At 51.8% G+C, this 22,683-nt stretch overlaps 1 protein-coding gene and 1 non-coding gene across 2 annotated transcripts; one reads left to right on the top strand and one right to left on the bottom strand.

Annotated features, from left to right (window-relative positions):
• The first annotated feature begins 346 nt into the window (after positions 1-346).
• LOC144160789 (uncharacterized) lies at positions 347-5,458 on the top strand. Its single transcript, XM_077691951.1, has 3 exons — positions 347-809; positions 1,101-1,497; positions 4,881-5,458. Exons 1-3 carry the CDS (start codon positions 450-452, stop codon positions 5,456-5,458), a joined length of 1,335 nt encoding a protein of 444 aa, XP_077548077.1. The 5' UTR covers positions 347-449.
• Positions 5,459-8,768: 3,310 nt separating this feature from the next.
• On the bottom strand, positions 8,769-8,841 carry Trnat-ggu (transfer RNA threonine (anticodon GGU)). The gene has a single exon. It is a non-coding gene; the product is annotated as a tRNA-Thr (tRNA).
• Between the last annotated feature and the right edge of the window lie 13,842 nt (positions 8,842-22,683).

Here is a 22,683-nt window from a genome sequence, read left to right as displayed (position 1 = left end):
TGTTTTGACGAGGCCGTTGCCTGAACCCCCCTCGGTAGGCAGAACTACCTACAGTGGCGCCCAACGTGTATTTAGGCTAGCACAGTCCTTTGTCAGCAAGACGCTTACGCACAGGAGCAAATTGCGACTAAAACTTTCGTGCATTTGTTTGCAAGCGGCAGCTGTTTCTGGAACTTAGCACTTCAGCTTAGCGAAATGTATTTTGCTGCTGAAAGCCGGGTATAATGTTGTTGCTCTTACGCCCGACTTCATTTCTTTTCAACGAGCCTGCGCACTACCCAGCTTTCTTTTCCGCGGCACCGAATGTCCAGTTTTCCGGCGAGCGCCGGAACTGATAGGCATTACCCGCAGTTGACTTTGTGCTGGTGCGTGCTCGATTTATACGGTGGCATCTTTGTAGCTCCTTCGCCCGAGTTCGTTGGTTCTCGGAGTTTCGTTGGCGTCCAGCAATGAAGTCCGCTGCCGACGGAAAGGAACTTCGTTCGGGAACAGTCGTCGGGGCCACGGCCCCCGACACCGCCTTCAGCGAAGCTCTCACCACAGTGGCCGGCTTATGTCAAGCTCTTACGCAACACCTGGGCACTCTACAAGACCCGGCGCCCCGTCTTCAGCCTGACATCCCAACCTACCGCGGCTATGATGACCGTCTGTCCGTCGCGGATTTCCTTGACAAGCTCGATGTCTACAAGGCCGCCGTCGGAGCGTCGGACACTCATATGCTAACCAGGGTATTGCCACTGGTTTTCCAAGGGCCTGCAGCCTGCTGGTGGCGCCTGCAGTCCCCGTTTGCGTCGTGGGCCACCTTTGTGGTAAGCTTTCGGACTGAGTTCCTTCCGCCTGGATACGACACTCGCATTCTCCGTGAGTTAGATCTCAGGACGCAACACCCTAACGAAAGCCTGTTAGAGTATGTACGCGCTATGCAGGAACTATACAGGAGAGCGGCCCCAGAGACTACTTCAGCTGAGCAAGTTGCCCGTGTGTTACGGCAGTGCCATCCTCGGTTCCAGCCGTATTTGTATGCTCAAACGTACACGGATTTGAATGCAGTTGCTTCGAACGCGCGCGCTATTCAGGAGTGCCTGCTCGCCAAATTGCAGTATGCACCACCGCCAACGCCGAGCCAATCCTTGGAGCCCAGCTGTGCCTGGAACGGGCCTGGCGCTTTCCAGTCGTGGGCGCCGCAGTCCGCGACACACCGGGCTTTGGATCCGGGCGAATTTGCACCAAGAAGGCGGCCGCAGAACCGATACCGTGACCGCACTCCAGCCAACGCGGGCTACGGGGCCGTGGGCCACCCGGTCCCAGCCAACGTGGGCTACGGGGCCGTGGGCCGCCCGGTCCCACACGAAGACGAGCCGAAGACGAATGTGGTACGGACGCAACCAGGCCCGTCAGCAGGGGCCCGCCACCGAGGACAGATTTCCGCGTTCGGGAAACTTCACGTCCCGGCGTCGCTGAAGCCAGGCAGCGAGTCGCAGCGGGCCAACACACCTGGTAAATCTTTTCTTGTGCCTTCGGTGGATCGCATACAGTATCCCCCCAAGCTAGTCTCACCAACCATTCGTGTCAAAGTGCTCGGCAAGATCGTAACTGCACTCCTTGATACCGGTTCCACAGTTTCCCTTATCGGCGATATGCTTTTCGAACACTGCAAGGCAAAGCGGGTAAAATTTCGCCATACCGAAGTTATGCTTAGGATGGCGTCGAGCGCGGCCGCGGAGAGGACAAACGCTGTTCGGTTACGCATATCGGTTAGCTCCCGCGCTAAGAGACAAAGGTTTTTGTATCTCAAGGGCTTGTCGGTTGCCATGATCCTAGGCACAGATTTTATCGCAGATGTTGCTATGCGGTTGGACATCAGAGCTGGCGGGTACTACCTTGGCGACGACCCAGGTTTTTTCCCGTTTGAGACCTCGGCGGGTCCCCCGTTACCCTGCAGGTCTCGCGCTGCTTTGTCGACTGAAAGCCTGCCGGCAGACCTGTTACAGGAGGTGCAGAATTTCAAAGGAACGTCGTCTCAGCGCAAACAGCTCGAAGACCTCCTGCGCCAGTATGCGGACATGTTCACGGAAAAACCAGGAAAAACGGATGTCTTGCAGCATCGCATCGACACTGGGAACGCAAAACCATGGCGATGCAGCCCACGACCAATGAACGCCCCCAAGAGAGCGCTTTTCGACAAAGCCTTGGACGAGATGCTCGACACCGGCGTCATTCGTCCATCAAAGAGTCCTTGGGCGTTCCCCGTCGTCCCAGTCGGTAAGAAAGATGGATCTATGCGAATCTGTGTCGACTACCGAAAACTGAATGCCATGACGGAACGAGATGCCTATCCGTTCCCGTCGGTGACCGAAATAACGTATGCCATGGCAGGCGCGAAGTATTTCACGACCTTGGATTGTTCACGTGGCTATTTACAAATAGAAATGCACCCAGACGATGTACCGAAGACCGCGTTTACATGTCACCGAGGGTTGTTTGAATTCGTGCGTATGCCTTTCGGTCTAAACAATAGCCCCAGTTCATATCAAAGGATGATGGACATTGTTCTGGGTGACGCGAAACACGAATTCGCTTTGTGTTATCTCGACGACGTCACTGTCTTTTCACGCTCGTTCGAGGAACATGTGGAACATTTGCAGATAGTGCTACAGCGCATGCGCGCAGCCGGGCTGACTATACATCCCGGCAAAGTACAGCTGGCCGGGGAAAAAATCAACTTACTCGGATTTGTTGTTGACAAGGGCGTTCTGCGACCAAATCCAGAGAAACTGCAAGCCATACTCCAATACCCGCCGCCGAGCGACGTCAAAAGCTTGCAACGGTTTCTTGGCATGATTGCGTTTTATCGCCAGTTCATTCCCCAGTGCGCGAACATCTCTGTACCGCTCAATGAACTACTTCGCAAAGGCAAGAAGTGGTGTTGGGCGTCCGAACAACAGACCGCTTTTCAAACCTTGCTGACAGCATTAGCAGAAAATGCGTCTTTGCAACTCCCTGACCTAAACAAGCCGTTTGTGGTACAAACAGACGCCAGTGAATTCGGCTTGGGGGCGGTACTTCTGCAAGAGTGGGATCAAGTGTTGAGACCAGTGGCTTTCGCCAGTCACACTCTGACGCCAGCCGAACGCAATTATTCCGTCACCGAAAAGGAATGCCTAGCGATTGTGTTCGCGCTGAAAAAATTTGACATGTTTCTAGATGGAGCATGCTTCACCATTCAGACTGACCACCAAGCTCTCTCCTGGCTTCAGAGGCTTCAAAACCCAGCAGGACGACTCGCTCGTTGGGCACTCGCGCTGCAACGTTATGACTACTCCATCGAATACAAGAAAGGCACCACTAATACAGTTGCTGACGCGCTGTCACGCGCTCCCCTTTTTACTGATACACAGGTGGAAAACGAAGAAAGTATGGTGGTTGCAGCAGTGCAGGCCCCCACGAACGACCGTTGGGGATCATTGGTGAGCCAGCAGGACTTGGTTGCGGCACAGCGGAGCGATGGTCTATGTCGCAAAGTCATCGACAAGCTCTCGACAACAGACTCTCCAGAAGCTTCCCGGAACGACGAGGTTGACAGCTACTTGCTTGGAAATCATGGTATTCTGCTGCGATACATTCCCCAGGCAGACGACGACTCAACACAAACTCCTTTCCGAGTTGTCGTTCCCCGCAAGTTGCGTAAGTTGTTCATCGGCTACTACCATGACTCCGCTCTGGCGGGTCACTCGTCTGGGCAAAAAACCTATGAAAAGTTATGTCGCACAGCAACTTGGCCGGGAATGCGACAAGATGTACTTCGGTACGCTCGCTCCTGCCCCATATGCCAGAAGACCAAACCACGTGGAGGCCTGCCGCTTGGAACAATGACATCCGTCCAGAGCACCTCGCCGTGGCAAATCGTTGCATGCGACATGATGGGGCCGTTTCCTCGAAGTCCTCGAGGCAACCAGTTCTTGTTGGTAATTACAGACCACTTCTCAAAGTGGGTCGAGTTGTTTCCTTTGCGGAAGCTAACCTCTCAAAAGGTGTGGGAATGCCTCCTGGAAGTGTTCACGAGGTTTGGTTTCCCCTCGCAGTTAATCACGGACAACGCGACGTATTTCACCAGTAAGGTTTTCCGAGATTCTTGCCACGCCTTGGTAATACGTCACACCCGCACCTCGGCTTACCACCCGCAAGCGAACATTACGGAACGGGTCAACCGAAACCTTAAATCGATGCTCATTGCTCACACTGGCCGTCACAAGGACTGGGACAACAAGCTTTCCGAGATGGGCTTCGCAACGCGGACAACGATTAACAGATCTACCGGTTTCACGGCAGCGCAACTGAATTTTGGCAGAGACCTCAAGTTTCCTCTCGACAGTTCGCTCCAACCCACGCAGAATCGCACTGATAAATCCCCCGCGACATTCGCGGCTGACCTTCGCAAGCGGCTAACAGAGTCCGTCCGGGAGGCCCGCGAACATCTCGACATCTCCCGACTCGACCAGACGTCTCAGTACGACAAGCGCCGACGGGACGTACAATTTTCCATGGGTGATCTTGTGTTGAAGCGAACACATCCACTTAGTGATGCGTCGAAGGGCTTCATCGCCTCACTTGCACACAGGTGGGATGGCCCGTACACCCTGGTGGGTAAGTCTAACCTGTCGTATGTGCTGAAAAACTCTTCCACAGGTGCATCGTACGGTCCGGTGCACGTGTCCGAACTAAAGCGGTATTTTTCGCGCGAGGATACAGCCAACGGGAATCAGCGAGAAGACTGCCGCGGAAAGCGCGCGACACATGAGTATTCCCCGTCACCACGATACAATCTGCGCATGCGTCACTAACTACTGGCTCATTTGTGTTTTCTTTGCTTTTGCCTGCAGAAGATGTCTCGGAACAGCAGTCGGGCCCACCCCTACCACCGTCGGCAACCCGAACGCTCGGCTCCGCCCCAGGGTTCACGGCGCCGCCCGTTCCCGTCACCGTACCGTCCAGCACGACCTACGGAAGAGGTGGCCACGTGGACGGTGCTGTCACCTTCGGGCCACCCGGTGGGCTGGCACTCTCGCCTCGAGTGGTCCGACCAGCCTCAAGTGCTCGTCGGCACGCCGCGCACCTCCGTCCCGGCCCCCTTTCAGGGGCTCACAATCGCAGAACGTCACCCAGGAAGAACTGGCTGCGCTGTGTGAAGTGTGCCAAGTGCCGGAAATCAGCTGGCGTCACCACCGTGCCGGGGCTCTCCACAGAGAGCGTTCAAGAGCCTTGCGCGCCAACCGCCCGGAGGGCAACAACAGCCAGGACGCCCTGGAAGAAGCCTTGGCAATGTTGCGGCGGTTGCGCCCAGACCAGCGGCGCCAAGCAATGGACGCAATCCTGGACTCCGAGGACTGTGTGTAAACGAGTCTCGGACATTTTTTTTTCTCCCTTTTCTTTCGGTTTTTTTTTCTCTCTTTTCGTGTAGCAAAGAACCAAGAACTTTTTTTTTTTTTTTTCCAAGGGGGGGGGAAGTGTGGGGATTCTCCCCTGTGAGCGCCCACGTTAGACCGTTCAAACTGCCGCGCGCCACCTCTCCTGCCATCTGGGAACACACGGCAGAAAGACTGTGCGATGGAGGGGGGGCGTGGCACATTTTTGGGCACGCTAGATAAGGGCAGCGGCGCTTGGTAGCGGGGGGAGTTGCCGGCCGGGGGCGCCGCCGGTGACAAGAAAGAAGCCACCGCCGTCAGCCACCTCGAGGAAGACGCACGTCAGCAAGGCCCGCCGTTCGTCCCGCCGTACCGTAAGCCCTGGGACCCTGAAGTGCTTTTGTTATGTGCTTGGCTGATTGTATCCCCTGTTCCATTTATATTTCATTTTCCACTGCTTGAGTAAAGCGCAATTGTTCCTCTTGCAATGTTCTGTGCGTGATGTTTTGACGAGGCCGTTGCCTGAACCCCCCTCGGTAGGCAGAACTACCTACAGTGTCGAACCGGAACCGAACCGAACCGAAAACCGGAACTGAGCCGAACCCGAACTGTTATTTTTTGAGCACGTTGAACCCGAACGGTAACTGAACCGAAAAAGGAAATAACGGTTACCGGTTCATGCCGAATCGGTTCGACCATCCGTTGTTGATATTGCAAAGTCAATGCAATTCAGATCTTTTTTTCTTTCACGTACCACCAACTTCGTACCCACTCGCGCACTTTCCCCTCCAGACAATTGAACATTATCACTCTCTATGTAACAACAGGGGAAATGAATGAGCACAAATGTAGCAATGATGCGTTGCTGCTGGAGGCGCGAGCGTAGTGCAAGCTGACCAAACGAAATGTCTTTCTCGGCAGCTTTCAGGGGATATAAAACGACTTTGCCCTTCCCTAGGTGCGAGTTTATTGGAGCAATCAGGCTGCAGGACTGCTCCACTGCGCAACAGCGGAAGCCCACACCCGATGTGTGCAAACGTTTTGCATTTCATAATTTGTTTAAAAGGTCAGACACTTGCAAATTGTTAATACTTGAGAATTGTAACCGCAGGAGCTGCTCAGTGGCTAAGCTGTTTGCTGCTGACCACAAGTGGCCTCGATCTCCCTTCCCATCGACTGTTTTTCTGAAGTAGATGGAAATCGAGAACGACTGTGTATCGAGATTCTGATGCATGTTTATGTCTCCAGCCGGTTAAAATAAGTCTGCCGCTCTGCAACATAAGCTGCGCCTCGGAGCAGAGATATAGCACGGGGCATCAAAGGCGCCAGTTCTTTTTAATGTGTTTACACGGAAAACAACAAAAAAGAAAAGGCGAATCACGTTGTTTTAACATATTACGCAAAAAGTAAGTAAAACCGAATAAGTAAAAAAAAAGCACCAAAACGTGGATGTTGCTCTATACGTTTCTTTGCCCTGCCTTTCACAACCAAACGTCATCAATGCGAAGGAAGTGAGATCCGTGGTCAGTTTGTGAGGACAGTACAGTGGACAAGTTCCGTTTGTTACAGGTACAAGTAACAACGGATATGTCAGGGAAAACTGTTAAGGTGCGCCCTTAATCCCTTGGCAAGAAACTGCAGCCCTCGACCTTGTCTTGGAAGCAGAAACAGTAATAAAGCAGATGGCACGTGCAGAAAGGCAGGCCGGTGCCTCACCCTGTCCCATTCGCCCAGCGATCATCTTTTCTACTTGTTCTGCAGTTTTGCCTCTTTCAGATCTGCTTTTTTTCGAAGGTGCACTTGTACTGACTGTCCAACTCACTGCATTACTTCTACTGCTACTCGACCCGGAGGGGAGTAGTGCTGTGGACGAATTAAAGAGCGTCTACCCAAAAAAGTGTTACCTCATGCTTCACGCGTCAAATTTCCCTTTCATTTTGTAGCAGCATAATCTGTTATAAGATTCCGCAATGTAGCACATGGAACGATGGCCGAGGGTCAGGCGGTACGATGACATACTGATTGAAATGCACACATCCGGTATAGCTATCGCAAAAGGAATTTCGGCGGTCAGAGCAATAATGCAGTGACTGGGCGTTAACTAAACCTTACTTTTAACAAAAGTGGGCCTAACGCATTCGGTAAGGTGACAGCTAACAAATTATTCAGGGGGACGAAATAATATAATTCATTGGTAGTATTTATGTGCCTGTTGTAGGATTTTTTGTTTTGTTCGAAATGTAAAAAATGCGTGCCATTGGTATTTGAACGCGCCAGTACGCAGGCCTAAATTTAAGCCTTCAAGGTTAGCGTGATAGGCGATTTCAAAGCGACGATTGTGATTTCAACAAAAAAGGAAAGGGCAGAGATATATCCCACCGTCATATCTCTTGGCGGTGGCTTTATGAATAGTCACTAAGACAACATAAAGTCTGGGCGAGAAAGTAGGTGGTAAATCATCGCCACTTCATCTGTTTCTTCTATCTCGTAATTGTTTAAAGTTTGCTTTGCAATAGCGCCACTGCCCTTGGGGAACAGCAGCATTTTGAATTTTTGCTTGTATTTTGATTTGACGTTCGTTTTAAACTACTGAATGTGTTTTATAATTTGAACGATAATTCAGCTCATTGAACCGGTTCACGAACCGGTTCAAGCTCCCGAACCGGTTCGTGAACCGGTTCGGTACGTGATTTTGTTGAACCGGAACTGAACCAGAACCGTAACCGAACCGGTATTTTTTTCGGTTCGACAAATTTATAGTGAATCAGAATAGGAAATGAGGGGCTCCTACAACTAACACAGAATTGAGGGTTGGCAGCGAAGAAAAGCTCGGAAAGCAAAGGGGAGGTTGTGGTAGGTCATTGAAACATAAAGAATTTGGAAAGAAAGAAAAATTGCGGAGAAAAAATGCCCGCCAGGTTGGATCCGAACCCACGACCTCCAGAATACCGGTCTGGTGCGATAACCACTACGCTACAGGCGGGGCGATTTCCCCCCCCCCCCGCTTTCTGGGGTATTTATGTCAATGTAATTTTTTTTCCTGTGCTTGGGGGTGGTAGCCAGCGCCACTCGGACTACTGGGGGTGAAGGGGACCTTCTTTTCAGCCCCCGGGCCGTGACTCGAGCGTCTACGACATGTCGAGACTGGTCAATCAGAGTTAAACCCTCTTAAGCTCCCTATGGCACCAAGACTGCCAGAACAGAGGCCCTCGCTAAGCATGTAGCGAATCAGAATAAGAAATGAGGGGCTCGTTCAAAGTAAGACAGAAATAAGAATTGGCAGTCAAGAAGACCTTGGAAAGCAAACGGGAGGATGTAGTAGCTCAAGATAAAGAATTTGGAAAATAAGAAAGTGGAGAAAAAATGCCCACCAGGTGGGATTCGAACCCACGACCTCCAGAATACCGGTCTGGTGCGATAACCACTACGCTACCGGCGGGGCAACTTTAGCCTCCACTTTCCGGGGTATTTATGTTTATGTATACGATGCTGGAGAGCGGGATGAGTGCGTTTTTGAAAGGTATGCGAGAAAGATGGCCGCGGCACATATTCGGCAATCGCTTCTAAAGAAAACGATACACAGCAGAAAACATCTGAACAACAAGGCACGTCACAACGAAAATCGTATCAGTATTGTCCAGAACTCCAGAAAACAGCGGAAGCCTTCAAGGCACTCTTTTGAGATCGCAGCGAACGAACCTGAACTTACATCAGGGTACAAGACCGTCGAAGACGGGCTTCGAATTTTGACCTGGCTACGTGGACTACATCGACAGACTTGGCGTGTGCTCAGAAGACGGCCACAGTGACTGCTTCGCCGTATGACTTCCCTACCGGATCGGATCGGAACGAACTTGTTAGTTTATGGAAGCGGACTGACCACGGTTCGTTGGGGGCGGGGAATATGTAGAAACTTTACAGGTGTCATCATTGCTGCACCGATGTGATCACCATCACCGGTGCCCATAGCCGCGTGAGCAGCTCTCGCTCGAGCTGCTTCATCTTCATCAGTCCGCCATCTTGTAAATAGAAGCACCATCGTATCGCCGGGAAAAAAAAGGTGTTTTTTGTTTTCTGCGCTTGGGGGTGGTAGCCAGCGCCACACAGCAGCCATGCCATGGAAAACCGACCTTTGCACTTTGTGCTAGCACCGAGCATGGAAAAGACGCCTGTGATGTAGAAGATGTCAAATGTGTGAACTGGAGCGGTGAACACCCTGCACACTCCAGGAAGTGCCCACGCTTCAGGCAGGAGAAAGAGCTGCTAGCCATCAAGATGAAAGAGAATGTATCCTTCCAGGAGGCCAAACGACGCCTGGCCTTCGCTCAGAAAGGGTCCTTTGCTGAGGTAGCCCGTCAGGGGGCAGGGCTGCCTCAATTTCCGTCACTGGCGCTGTCCACTCAGGGGAACTGCACAGAGCCACAGCCAGCAGCCAAGCTCCCGGCTACCAAAGAAAGTGGTGTGGCTTCCCGGCCCCCAAAAGACTGTTCAGGCTCCAGCCCTGCCACACCAACCACCTCCTCTCCTTGTGTGACGGTAGACGCACCCCAGAGGAGGGCGCCCTCAGGAAGTAGCACTGCTGCAGGTGCTGCTCCTGGGCGGCAGCGGCCTGGGACCCCCCCCCCCCGAACCTCGGCAGAAGCCAAAGGGCCAGAGACCTTGTCCATGGCCCTTTGGCTTCTGGTCCCCCTAATGGTATTCACGGAACTGAAGGCAGTGCGAGAGAGATAGCGGAGGTAATGGAGGTGTGTCCTAGTGCCTCGGCGAGCATGTCTTCGTCCACACCTACTTGACCAAAAAACTTGCGCTGCTGAGCACGAGGTCGCGGGTTCGATTCCCGGCCGCGGCGGCCGCTTTTCTGATGGAGGCGAAAAGCAAAAACGCCCGTGTGTACGGGATTTCGGCGCACGATAAAGATCCCCAGGTGGGCAAAATTAATCCGGAGCCCTCCACTACGGCGCGCCTCATCGCCTGCATTGCGTCGGCGAGTTAAACCCTACAATCAATCAAATCAATTCACCAAAAAAACAACTCTAGAAGACACCCGTATGGTGCAAATATTCCAATGGAACTGCCGTGGGATATTACACAATATAGATGATATTCACGCAATTATACACAAATATGAACCAAAAATAATAGCTTTGCAGGAGACAAATTTAACTAAAAGACATGACATCTTCCGCAATTTTCGCCTCCTTAGGAAAGACAGAGAAGACTACACTCGCGCCTCAGGTGCTGTGGCTTCAGCCGTTGCACCAGGCACAATTCTCAAGCCTATACAACTTAACGCTACGCTGGAGGCTGTAGCAGCACAAGTCTATATTAACAAGCTTGCCACTATTCTTTCACTGCACTTGCCACCATCAGTTCATGTGTTCTTACAGGAACTGAATGACCTCGTTGGACGACTTCCTGCTCCTTTGTAAGACTTCAATGCTCATCACTTCCTGTGGGGAGGTGAAAGAATAGACAGCCGGGAAAACTTATCGAACAGTGGGTTAATACGAAGAGCTTAGTGGTTTTCAATAACGGAGACAAGACGCATTTTTGTGCACGCAATGGAAGCTTTTCTGCTCTAGACCTTCGTGTTGGGTCGCCGGACCTCCAGATGGATTATTATGAGTGGAGTGCTCTGAGTGATCCGTATGGAAGTGATGACTTTTCTGCCTTACTGCGCGAAGTGCAAACCCTTCCTTCCCTCAAGAGCTGTTCACCCCGATGGAAGCTCGAGAGGGCACATTGGGAAAGATTTAAGGAGTTAGTTTCCTTTGATTGATTTGACAGCAGCATGTCCTTTGATGATGCAAATACCTGCATCTGTGAGGAACTTCTTGCAGCTGCAAAAGTTGCGATCCCCCAGACATCTGGACGGATTCCCAAGCAACCAAAGCCGTGGTGGAACGATGCTTTTCGCGAATCCCGAAAAAAGCAAAACAAGGCTTGGGGTGTATTTAGGCGGTACCCCACCTTAGAAACCAGCCTGAGCTTTAAAGCAGCCCGGGCTGCCGCCCGGAAAATCAAAAAGGTAGCCAAAAGAATTCACGGCAAAGCTTTGTAAGTACAATAAATACTGCCACCCCACAAAAAAGGTCTGGGACCATTTGCGTAAATTAAAGGCAACTACAGACGGTCAGCATACCACTTGTCTCTGCAGACGGTGCAAGCAACTTACTCGAAACGCAAGCAGATGTTTAGGTTCACACTTTGCTGAAATCTCCAGTGATAAAATTATGCAAAAAAATTCCTTGCACATAAAAATTATTCCGAAAAATTCAAGATTTAAAAGCCGTGCCAACTGTTCTCCCAGAGTTATTCAGTTGTGTTAATGACTGCCTTCAATGCTTCTTGCTGCTTTATTGGTGCTTCTGACGGGTACCGCAATTATATTCCATCTTTTCTACCTTACCATTAGCAACCGGAAATCGAACGCAAGCCTCGGCACTAAATAACTGAAAAGCCTATCGTTGACAGAAGGAACAAGCTGTTTTTCATCGCTGACCTGTCTCATCTCATTAAAACCACTCAAAACAGCGTCCAGTCTTTAAACTCCACTCCAAATTATTGTTTCTGCTGGCACTAATTTTGTGAAACTGTACATACACGAAAACCCTTTTACCACATGAAGACTGCTAGGGTAACTGGACTGGACTGGAAATGACTTTATTTCAATAAAAGCTGCAGTGGGCTTGGGTCTGTTACGACCCCCGCCCCGACATGGCCCAACGTCGCATCTTCTTTGCGGCCCTACTAAGCGCTAGCCCCTTTGCGGAGTCCGTGCCTTTCGAGCGGAATGAAGACCTGCTGGATGGCCCATGCTTGATCGGTCTTGTTGCTTGACTCAATGGCTCTTTGGAGGTCCCCCGGGTATTCTTCAAAACCTGCGCCGTCTGGGTCAGAGGCACAATCCCACATGACGTGCCACTGGTTGGCCGGCCCTTTCTTACATATGCTGCATTGGGCATTGGGGTATTCGTCGGGATACATGTGGTGTAGCGCTGCCGGTGACGTGACCGACGCCGTCTGTAGCCTTCTGAGATACGTTCTCTTCGCTACCCAGCGCCCGGTGGGGTGGCGGATACGCTCTTCTCATCAGCCGCATGTTCTCGAGTGCTTCACCGTTACCCCTGGGTCTGTCTTTAGTCTCCACCCACCATGCCCACTCTGGACGCCTCCCCACACTAGGGGCGCGGTGTGTTATAGCGCGCGCCTCCCTGTGGGCCGTCTCGTTGTGGTCGCTGTGTAGGGTGAGCATTCGCCCGCGTGCGCCGGGATCCATCTGATTTCTACTCTTCTTTCTTCTTGGGCACCCGTTTTCTCGATCATTTTGACTGCCTTGCCGCTCACGCGACCATTCGCCAGGTTGCGGACGGCCTCTTGCGAGTCGCTCAGGATCGTGCCGCAAGTGGCTTCGGACATCGCCAGGGCTATGGTGATCTCTTCTGCCTCGGTGGCGTTCACGCATTTTGCGCTCGCTGACTTGGCCACCCTTCCCGTTCTTGCGTTTATGGTGACCATCGCACACCTGCCTTGGCCATAGTCTGCCGCATCGACGTACCGTGTTCGCGGGTCGTTTCTGTACTACTCGATTATGTATTTTGCCCTTGCGCGTCTTCGTTCTTGATTGCGTTCTGGGTGCATATTCTTTGGAATGGGACTCACCGGCACGTTCTCCCGCACCTTTTCGTCAAGGTCTTGAAGTTGCCTCCCGTAATCTGGTAGCCGTAGTATCGAGGATGGCTCTCGCCGTCTTGGTCGCTCCCAGTCATTCTCGTTGTGCTTCTACCTGGGCCTCGATGAGCTCATCCACGGCGTTGTGGACGCCCAGTTGCACCAGTCGTTCGGTGTTCGTCGATTCGGTTAAACCTAGTGCCCGTTTATACATTCTTCGGATCATAATGTCTATCTTGGCCTTGTCGGTCTGCGTCCACTTGTGGTACGCCGCCGTGTATGCCACGTGGCTGATCGCGAAAGACTGCACCAGTCTCGCGAGCGCATCTTCGCGCATGCCCGTCTTTTTGGTCGATACGCGCTGGAGCAGCCGCAGGGTACTTGCCGTTTTGGTCGCCAGTTTCTTTATCAGGTTCTCCTTGTTACCGTTGCCGTTGATAAGCATGCCCACACCCTGATCTCCGGCACGTCGGGGATCCGCTGGCCTGTCTTTGTGATCAGCTCCAGGCGATCGCACTCCCTTGGGGGCAGCGGCTGCCGACCAACCTTGCGAGGCGAGTATACCAGGAGCTCTGACTTTGACGGCGAACACTGCAGACCCGTTCCGTCCAACCGGTCTTCGATGGCCGAGATCGCCTTCTGCAGCCTTCTCTCGATACCTGCGTCTGTGCCACCGGCCGTCCATAGGGTGATGTCGTCTGCATAAATGGTGTGTCGAACGCCTTCGACGCTCGACACCGCTTCGGCGACTCGGATCATGACAATATTAAAAAGCAGCGGTGAGATCACCGACCCTTGAGGTGTGCCCTCGCAGCCCATGTCTCATTCTGGTAAATCTATCTTTCCCGCGTGCAGCTCGACCTTGCGGCCCGACAGGAAGTCCTTGATGTATTTGTAATTCCGCTCTCCCATATGAGCCTTCACACTAGCGCCAGGATGGCCGAGTGCCTCACACGGTCGAAGGCGCTCTGCAGGTCTAGGCCCACTACCACCTTGCTGTTCCTTGTATCGTCCGCGATGATTTCTTTCTTCAGTTGTAGCATCGCGTCTTGGGTGCTCAAGCCTCTCCTGAACCGGATCATTGAGTCCGGATACAGCCCATCTTCTTCGATGAAGTCCTGCATCCTGTTTGCCAGCACGTGCTCTAGGAATTCCCCACACACGATGTTAGCGAGATGGGCCGCAGGTTCTCAATGCTCGGTGGTTTTCCCGGTTTGGGAATGAGTACCGTTTTAGCTGTCTTCCACTGTTTCGGTAGTCGGCCGCTTCGCCAGCACCTGTTGTAATATTTTGTCAGCGCTTCTATCGACGAGACTTCGAGCTTTCTCAGAGCCTTGTTCGAGACTCCGTCTGGTCCTGCTGCCGATCTGGTGTTCAGCTCCCGCAAGGCCTTTGCAACCTCGGCCGTCGAGATTTCCCAATCCAGCCTGTCGTTGGGGGTCCCCGCGTACCCTGTGTGTTGTTCGGCCGTCGTCTGTGGTAGATACTTGGCGCTCAGCTTCTTGATCAGCTCGGCTCTGCCAAGGGTCTTCTCGGCTTCGCGCATGACCTGCGCCATGCGGTTCTGCTGGAATGATTGACTTTTTGTCTCGTCGAGCAAGTGTCTGATCAGAGACCAGGCCTTGCCCTAGTGGAGGTTGCCGTCGATGCGGTTGCACACTTTGTCCCACTGCTGTCTGCAGAGGAATCGCTCGATTTAGCTCCGCCACCTTCTTTCGGAGCTTCCTGTTCCATCGCTGCTTCTTCCAGCGCTCCTTGATGGACCCCTTCGCTTCGATGAGGTGTGCCAGTCGGCTGTCTACGCATGTAATGTCGTCGCTGGTCTCGATCTTCTTGGTCGCTTCCTGGGCTTCCTTCTTCAGCTTCGTCGTCCATGCTTCAATGTCTTCGATTTCGAGCCTTCCTGGGTCGTCTCTTCTTTGCTTGCGGAAGGCGTCCCAGTCAGTCCATTTGTGTTCGATCTTGCATCCGCCTGTGCCTGCCATTTCGATGTCTAATATGTAATGATCGCTCCCCAGATCTTCTCCGGTGTGCGCCACGTAACCTCTCCTCCGTTCTTGATGAAGGTTAGGTCCGGCGTGGTGTCCCGTTGAGTCGACGTAAGGCCCGTGTGCGTAGGTTGCTTGGGGTACGTGATCAGGGTGTATCCTTGTTCGGTCGCTTCGTACATCAGGTCTTTACCCTTGGTGGTGTCTGTATTGTACCCCCACGAGTAGTATGGTGCATTGAAGTCACCCCCCACCGCCAGCATGGTTCCCTTGACCAGGTTACTCGCTGCCCTCAGCAAGGTCTTGAATCTCTGGCTGTAGTCTTTCGGGTTGCTGTAGACGTTCACCACGTACAGCCCCTGCCTGCAGTTCTTGCCCGGTGCGACCTCGACGCAGACGTGCTCGTATTTAGTTTTTTTCCGTTGTTCAGTGGTCGCTCTATCGCGGTCAGTCCCTTTCGCACGAAGGTACAAATCCCACGCCGACCAGACGAGTCGGCGTAGGCTCTGTACCCCGGCAGTGTCGGGTTCTGCACCACCGTTTCGTGCAGCATGATGATGTCTGGTTTCCTTGACGAGTTTCGAATGTGTTGCTGTAGTACCGTATTCTTGTTTCCGAGCCTTTGGCAGTTCCATTGCCATATCGTGAGTGACTCCGCTCCCGACCTTATTGCGCGATGAGACTGCCCTGGCATGGTTGTTGTACTGCTGGTTGCTGCGCTTGTTCTTGGAGGTACGGGTGGTTGGCGAACTGTGCCACGAATATCGGGCTGCGTACCATGACTTTCTGCGTTTGCTCTGCGAGCTCGAAATGCTCGCTCAGATTCCTATGGGACACCACCAGCGTGGGGATCATCTCTTCTAGTCTTGCGAACCGTTGCTCTGTCGCTGTCACTAGGTTGTTGACCGTGACCGTCAGGTTGCTGACCGTGGCCGAGAGGCTGTTGACCGTGGCTGTCTGCTCCTCTATCTGGGCGTCGTAGTTTTTCTTTGTTGATGGTCTTGCTCGCTTCTTTGGTGCTTCTTCGTCTTCTTCCTCCGTTGCGATTTCCATTGCCGTTGCTTCTTTCTTTGGTTGCTGATCTACTTGTTCCTGCTGCTGTTGCTCCTTCTGCTGACTTGGTTGCTGCTACTGCGTCGGTAGCTGCTTCTCTGCCGAAGTGGTTCCTGATGTCACGGTCGTTGACCCCGTTCGACTCTTCAGCTGTTGTTGCTGTTGCTGCTGCTGTAACAACATTTGTACGTTCCAGAGTCTCTTTTAAATTTCTACAAGCTTTTTCAACATTGACTCGTTGGCCATTCTATGTTGCTCACAGCATTGGTTGCCGCCGTACTTGTGCCCGTTCGTCGCCATCTTCTTCTCTCCCTTCGTAGCGTTAGCCAAGCTCACTCCTTCTCGCGGTTGTTGACCGCAGTGCGACGTGCTGAGGGAGGAGTGACGTGGCTGTGACGTCGGGCGTCGTGACGCACTCCGCGATGCCTGGCGTGATCTGCCCGCGCCACGTGACGTCACGTCGCCCACCAGCTGGCGGAAGGAGGCTGGCGAGAGCACGCGCTGCCTCCGCTGTTCCTCGGTGTTTCTTCGCTCCCATCTTCGTCTTCGAACCACGAACGGGATCTTGAATCTCGCTCTACAGGCCTTGTCTCCAGTGGGGTGGCCCTCACCGCATAGCTTGCACTTGGGGACGCATTTGTGGTCGTCTCTTGTGTTGCTTGCGCCGTACCCCAGGCAGACTTTTGCGTTCGGTGTGGGACATACGTCACTGCGATGGGCGACCTTCCCGCAACATTTGCACACCTCGTTATGTTCCCTGTACAGGCTACACTGGTAGAGCGTTGACCCGTACCTCACGTACCTTGGTACATGTTCGCTTTTGAAGGCGACGATCACCGTCATCGACGTGCCGATGCGTTTGGCCCCCACCGCCGTTGGGTTGTGCTTTGTCAATATTTGCTATAACATATCTGCCTCGCTGTCTTGCGTCGGTATTCCCTTGATGACTCCTTTGACCGTGCCGTGTGCGGCCGTCCGATACGCGTTGACGTCGTACTTGGTTCCCTGGACCTCGATCTCTCGAACTCGGACGTACTTTTCGGCTCGTTCTGCGTTCGGTGTACTGATCACCATGTTGTTCTGTTGGTAGTTGGGGCGTGCCATGTCTTCGGCCCGCTCCATCTTCTCGATGCCTGCTGCCGCCATGACGGCCGCCGCGACGCACGCTGCGCCCCTTCTCGCGATGTCTAGCCCGCCGCGGGGCCTAAGCACGATCTTGATCTCTTCTGCAGGCATGTTCGGCATGCGGGAGGCCCGAATGACCCCCTTCCTCACGCTCTTGCCTCGCGTAGCCTTGCCGTTAAGCTCTGAATTATTGTTGACGGTAATGGAGGTCGCCTAACCTTGGGCGTCTCGTTGGTCCGGCTGCTGATTCTTCTTGCCGTGCCCACCGATGTGAAACCAACCGGTCGATCGCGCGAACTCTTCAGGCGTCATTTCGTCCCCTTATACTTGTACGCACAACCGGGTCGTTGACCCCTCCCTTGGTGACCTAGTAGCTGCGTCTTCTTCCATCGTGTTCGGCAGCACGCCGGCGGTTAGGCTTAGCAAACGCTCAGTGCGTTAGGCTTAGCTTCACCATACCCGCGGCGAAAAAGTGCGAGCTCAGTAAATTCGCGAAAAACGGACCTTTTGCTGAAAGTCCGGTATCGGTCGATGACCGTTGCGTTCGCGCACACACTGGTGATAAAATCATCGTGATTAAAGCAACCAGCACTGCGTAATTGAAGATTATTTACGGAGCCGATGTGAGCATGTTCGCACTCCTCGGTGACCGCAGCGCCCCCCCTGCTAGGGTAAGAGGTCATGCTAAATATCGTTCTTTCTCACCGCACGTGCCGCGTGTTGTTGCAGTGACCTAGATGAAGAGAACCATGTTAGGACCTGTCAAATGCGCTCATAACGTCCTCGGCAAGGATGCCTGTCTCAGCTGAGAGGAACTTCGTGTTGGGCTTGTTGATGAATAGTTTCCAGCGCCTGTCTCGTCTACTCTGTTTTTGTCCGTGTTTTCTGTTGCGCTCCAAATGATGGCTGTCTTGCTGCGCCACAGAAGTTCGTCGGTACTTTGTATAACCCATCAAAAAGGAAATATTTAGTCGAGTGTTTTTTTCTGGCGAATTGTGTACTCCCATCGGGGTAAATAGATGTACGCCGACTGTGTAGTGTGGTGGTCCTTTTCCAGACTCTTTGTTTTCAGGTGAAGCACAGATTGGTGTTGTAATCAGGCAGATAAAAGGTAAAAAGCCATGCTGAATACACACGTATATGCGGTGTAATCCGCGAGAATTAAGGCGGCACAGATATTTTTATCCTCTTTCATAGCACATGGTGGATTGCGAAACATGCCTGGAGTAAAGTGTACTCTAGTAGCATTCCTCACTGCCTGGTGCCTGGTTGTGAGATGGCAAGCATAGTAATATCAAGTTCGGTTGTGCGTTTGTGCGCGGCACTGTTGACATTTTGCTCGACTGCGTGCTCGAAATGGCAAAAATGTGGCATGTGGTCCCACAAATGTTGTCACGTTAGCTCTGTAATCTGTCACTATTGCCTCATACACAGGAAGCGTATGTTTCTTTTACACAGGAAGCCCTGTTTCTTATACTAGACTGTTCGTATTGACAGCGGAAGACGTGAATTTGTGTGCCTTAATCGAGCCTGAAACCGTCGTTTGACTACGCACACGTACCTTAAGTATCCCCGCTTCGCCCTTTGCCTTTGCTGGGAAGGCGACGCTTTCGGAAGGTAACCCGGCTTCTCGGGAAAACGCACCCTTGCAAGCAACCAATAGGAAGTTGATTTTTCCTCTTAACGTTTTTTTTGTGTGTGCCTTTCCGCACGAATGTGATTTCTGTTCAATTACTGCTACTGATTTGAAGGTGCCGAGACGCAATCGACCTCATCGGAGTTCATCAAACAGGCGAGGCCATGAAAGCCTTTTTGGTGAACAGGGCGCAAGTGTTTCCCTCCTGTCGCATCCTAACGGGAGAGAAATTGCCAGTCTGAAACAATTTCCTGCGGAGATTGTGGTCGTAAACAGTTCCAATCATCCCAATGTCTAGATGTTGTTATGGTTGACATTTTTGTATGACTGCAACAGCGCACACAGTCTGAGGGTGTCGTAGATACAAGTAAAACTGTGGATGGCTGAATCTTCTGGGTTTTCTTCGTTTTAAACTACCATGGAGAATAATTCCTTTGTGTGCTTACGGTACCTTCACTTATGCATTGTTTTTTTCATTTCTGGAAACGTGTTTTCCTCTCACTAGTGTATATTGTCTCTGTTGTGGTCTATTACCCACTGTTTATTATTTTATGTGTATTGCAAAGAATGATGACACTCTAAACTTGTTCCGTTTAGTTCCATGCAAAAAATATTTCTTCGTTTATGAGGTTTTTTATGTGGCTTGACAAGGTCTGAACACACGACGGAATTCTTAATCATCCGAAATGGTTTTGTAAATTGCAATTGCACATTTCAAAAAAAAATTTCTTTTAAAAGCATGCGGACACCAAGCCTGAGAATGATATATTCAAATAAACACTAATTAATGCATGAAAGCGTCCGTATACCGTACCGATGCTTGTCGCCGTGAGAAGCGCTTTCCAGTAATTCAAACTACCCGCTAAAATCGGTTTCCGCGAAACCGAAAGTGAACAGTCAGTAGTTTGTCTGCCCCCTTGGCGGGCTACACTACACTAGAGTCTAAGGCCCCTATTTTATGGACCTTAGTAGAGTCAATTTGGCCGCAGGGCTCTATGGGAGTGTCCTATCTTACTAGTATTTCTTTCTTTATGGCACCACTGCTTGAAAAACGTTCCTTTTTAGTGAATATGTGCCGTTGACTCCTCGGTAGCACTGATTGTTCGCTGTATTTTGCGGTGCTTTGTCTGAAATAACGCCACTTGCCGGAAGTTTTTTCACACTCCCTACAAGAACCGTCACACTATTCCGTACTTACAATTATACCGCAACGACATGCTCGATGCGAAAATACCGAAAAGAGCACTACGGCGTCAAAGCCTGAACGCTCTCTAGTAGGTGCGCGTACACTTACTGCTTTCTTCCAGTCTCTAAATAACGCACACAGTCGCTGGTTTGCGGCCAAAAGGCTGTTCTCCCAACAAACACGCCTACACTGCTTGATCTCTTAAGCGAAACCAAGTACTGTAAGCGGGCATTCGCTATCACCACCTTCTCTAAAACAGTGCAAGCACATATCGTTGTCTCGCCACAAATGTCGCGGAAAGAAGATTGCACTTGCCGCAAGTGCAATCATTCGCTTGCCTTGTTACCCTTCGGCCTCTTCGCCCCCTTCGTGCTGCTTTCACGATTAATGCAGTGGAGGTTTAGTGAATCAAGTTTCGGCCGCGTACGCTCGGCTCTTGCGTATCTCGTTGGACTATTGTGTCCGTTTATTTTCCACGCTGTTTTTTTTTTATTTTGCTTTGGTTTCGCCTGTGTTTCACGCATGCATCTTTAATGCACTTTCCCCTTATCCGAGACCAACCGTAGTGCGCCGGGGTGGCTCAGTGGCTAAGGCGTTGGTCTTCTGAGCAAATGACGCGGGTTCGGTTCCTTCCGCGGTGGCCGGTTTTCCAATAGAGGCGAAAAGAAAAAAAATGTCGGTGTCTCGAGAATTTGGCGTGCCCTAAGGATTGGTCAAAACAAACCGCGCGCGTCGTAGCCCAGGAGTATCTTCGGCGCATTAAATCCCGCATTCAATGAATCAATTGACCGAACCGTTCACTTTGGTTCAATAAACAATGGCCCGCTCAGTTTTGAAGTGATGTTTCACTTTAGAACTCCTATTTATTTCCTAAACCATATCCTCAAGTATGACGTACCTCATCGTCGCGGTCGCCTTCCCCGCAGCACTCCAGAATGACCAACTGAAGTGACCAAGTGTGCAAAATCGGCGAATGACGAAACCGTTCACATGAGTTGACTAAAAACGTGCATGTGGGAAGGTACAACAAGGAAGGCTTGAATGGCGTTTAACATTGCGCAATGTACGTGCGAAGATGCCCTTTTAAAGCAAAGCTTTCTACTTCTACTCCCCAAGGGTTCTTTCGCGACCATTGGTGTCAACAGGAAACTCCCGCGAATAAATAAAAGAATTTACTTGCACCGCCAGGAATCGAACCTGGAAATACAGGCATAACAAAGCGAGGCGAGAGTACGCTGTCTTACCGATTTAGCCATGAGCCCACGCGTAGACGGGAAAGACAGGTGGTGAACTCACCAGGCACATCTATCGGTTTACCCACTGCATTCTCGCTGAATGCCACGTGATAGCGTCGCGGGACCTCTCGCTCCGCTGTGCGCTCCGCCCACGTTACGTCTAGCGCCCCAGGGCGCGCCTTTCGCATGTGCTATCAGTTACAAAAATTAAAGGAAGGGCACACCAACGAATGGCATGTCACTTCTAGTACGCCAATGTGCTAAAGCCTGTGGACTCCAGTGTTCACATAAACAAATCACAGATCCTTGTCGTCCACCCTCACGCCAAACGACACATCAAGGAATACATTCAAATACTTTTTGATGGCCAGGCCATCACTCCAAGCCCCAGAATTAAGATCTTGGACCTACACCTCCAGGCCAACACCAAGAGTGACGTATGCTTGCAGTGCCTCAAACACAGCATCAATCAAATTATACACATCATCAGGTGAGTTGCCACCAAGAAGCGAAGCCTCAAAGAATCCGATACTTTTCCATTAGTTGAAGCTTTTGTTCACTCGAGAATCACTTTCCTCAACCCCATCTATTCTCGGCAAGTAGATGCTTTAATAATGGTGCTTTATATAATGATTACAAAGGCGCTTGAGCAAGCCATTGGTCCTCCCATGAGTGCGTCCACACACAGGCTGCTTAGCACGGGGCTCCACAACACGGTTGAAGAGCTGATAGTGGGCGGTCTTTCTAACCAGAAGCTCCGGTTGAGCAGAACTGCGGCGGGTCGCCGTATCCTACACCATATTGGCTCGGCAGTACAGAATGTCACTCCGCATGATGTACTCCCGGACGCTTAGCGACAAGAACTAAATATTGTTACGAGGATATAAGAGGGAAGGAACACAATGTATTTACGCTATTCCAGTATTTACTGTAGACAGCACAGCAAGCCGGAATCTGACTTGATCCTCGTCTTCTTACACGAGCCCAAAAATGTCCCTCGTCGTCGTCGTCGTCATTCACTTCACCGACGGGTAACATAACACCCCGGGACGAGGCGCCGTCCCGGCGCACTTTACAGAGCTGTTAGGTTGGGGGGGGGGCAAACATATGGCTTGAGCCGGACAACATGCACAATGTCTGTTGGAGGATGGGCAGGCGAGGACTGGAGTGGGGAAATCTCGTAAGTCACATCAGTGACTTGGCGCACGACTCGATAGGGGCCTGAGTAGCGAGGAAAGAGTTTAGCGGCGAGGCCCACACGACGCGTAGGTGTCCACAGAAGCACTAGGGTACCTGGATAAAATTTGGCTGTGGAACGGTGCTTATCGTAGCGAAGCTTGCTGGAGGCCTGGGATGTCGTAAGACGGATGCGTGCAATTTGACGAGC

Source organism: Haemaphysalis longicornis, unplaced genomic scaffold (assembly GCF_048455015.1).
Source record: "Haemaphysalis longicornis isolate Haplotype H1 unplaced genomic scaffold, Haemaphysalis longicornis Haplotype H1 scaffold_11, whole genome shotgun sequence".
NCBI classification, from domain to species: Eukaryota; Metazoa; Arthropoda; class Arachnida; order Ixodida; family Ixodidae; genus Haemaphysalis; species Haemaphysalis longicornis.
The sequence above is the reverse complement of the archived record's forward strand: the minus strand, read 5'-3'. Positions and strand labels throughout refer to the sequence as shown.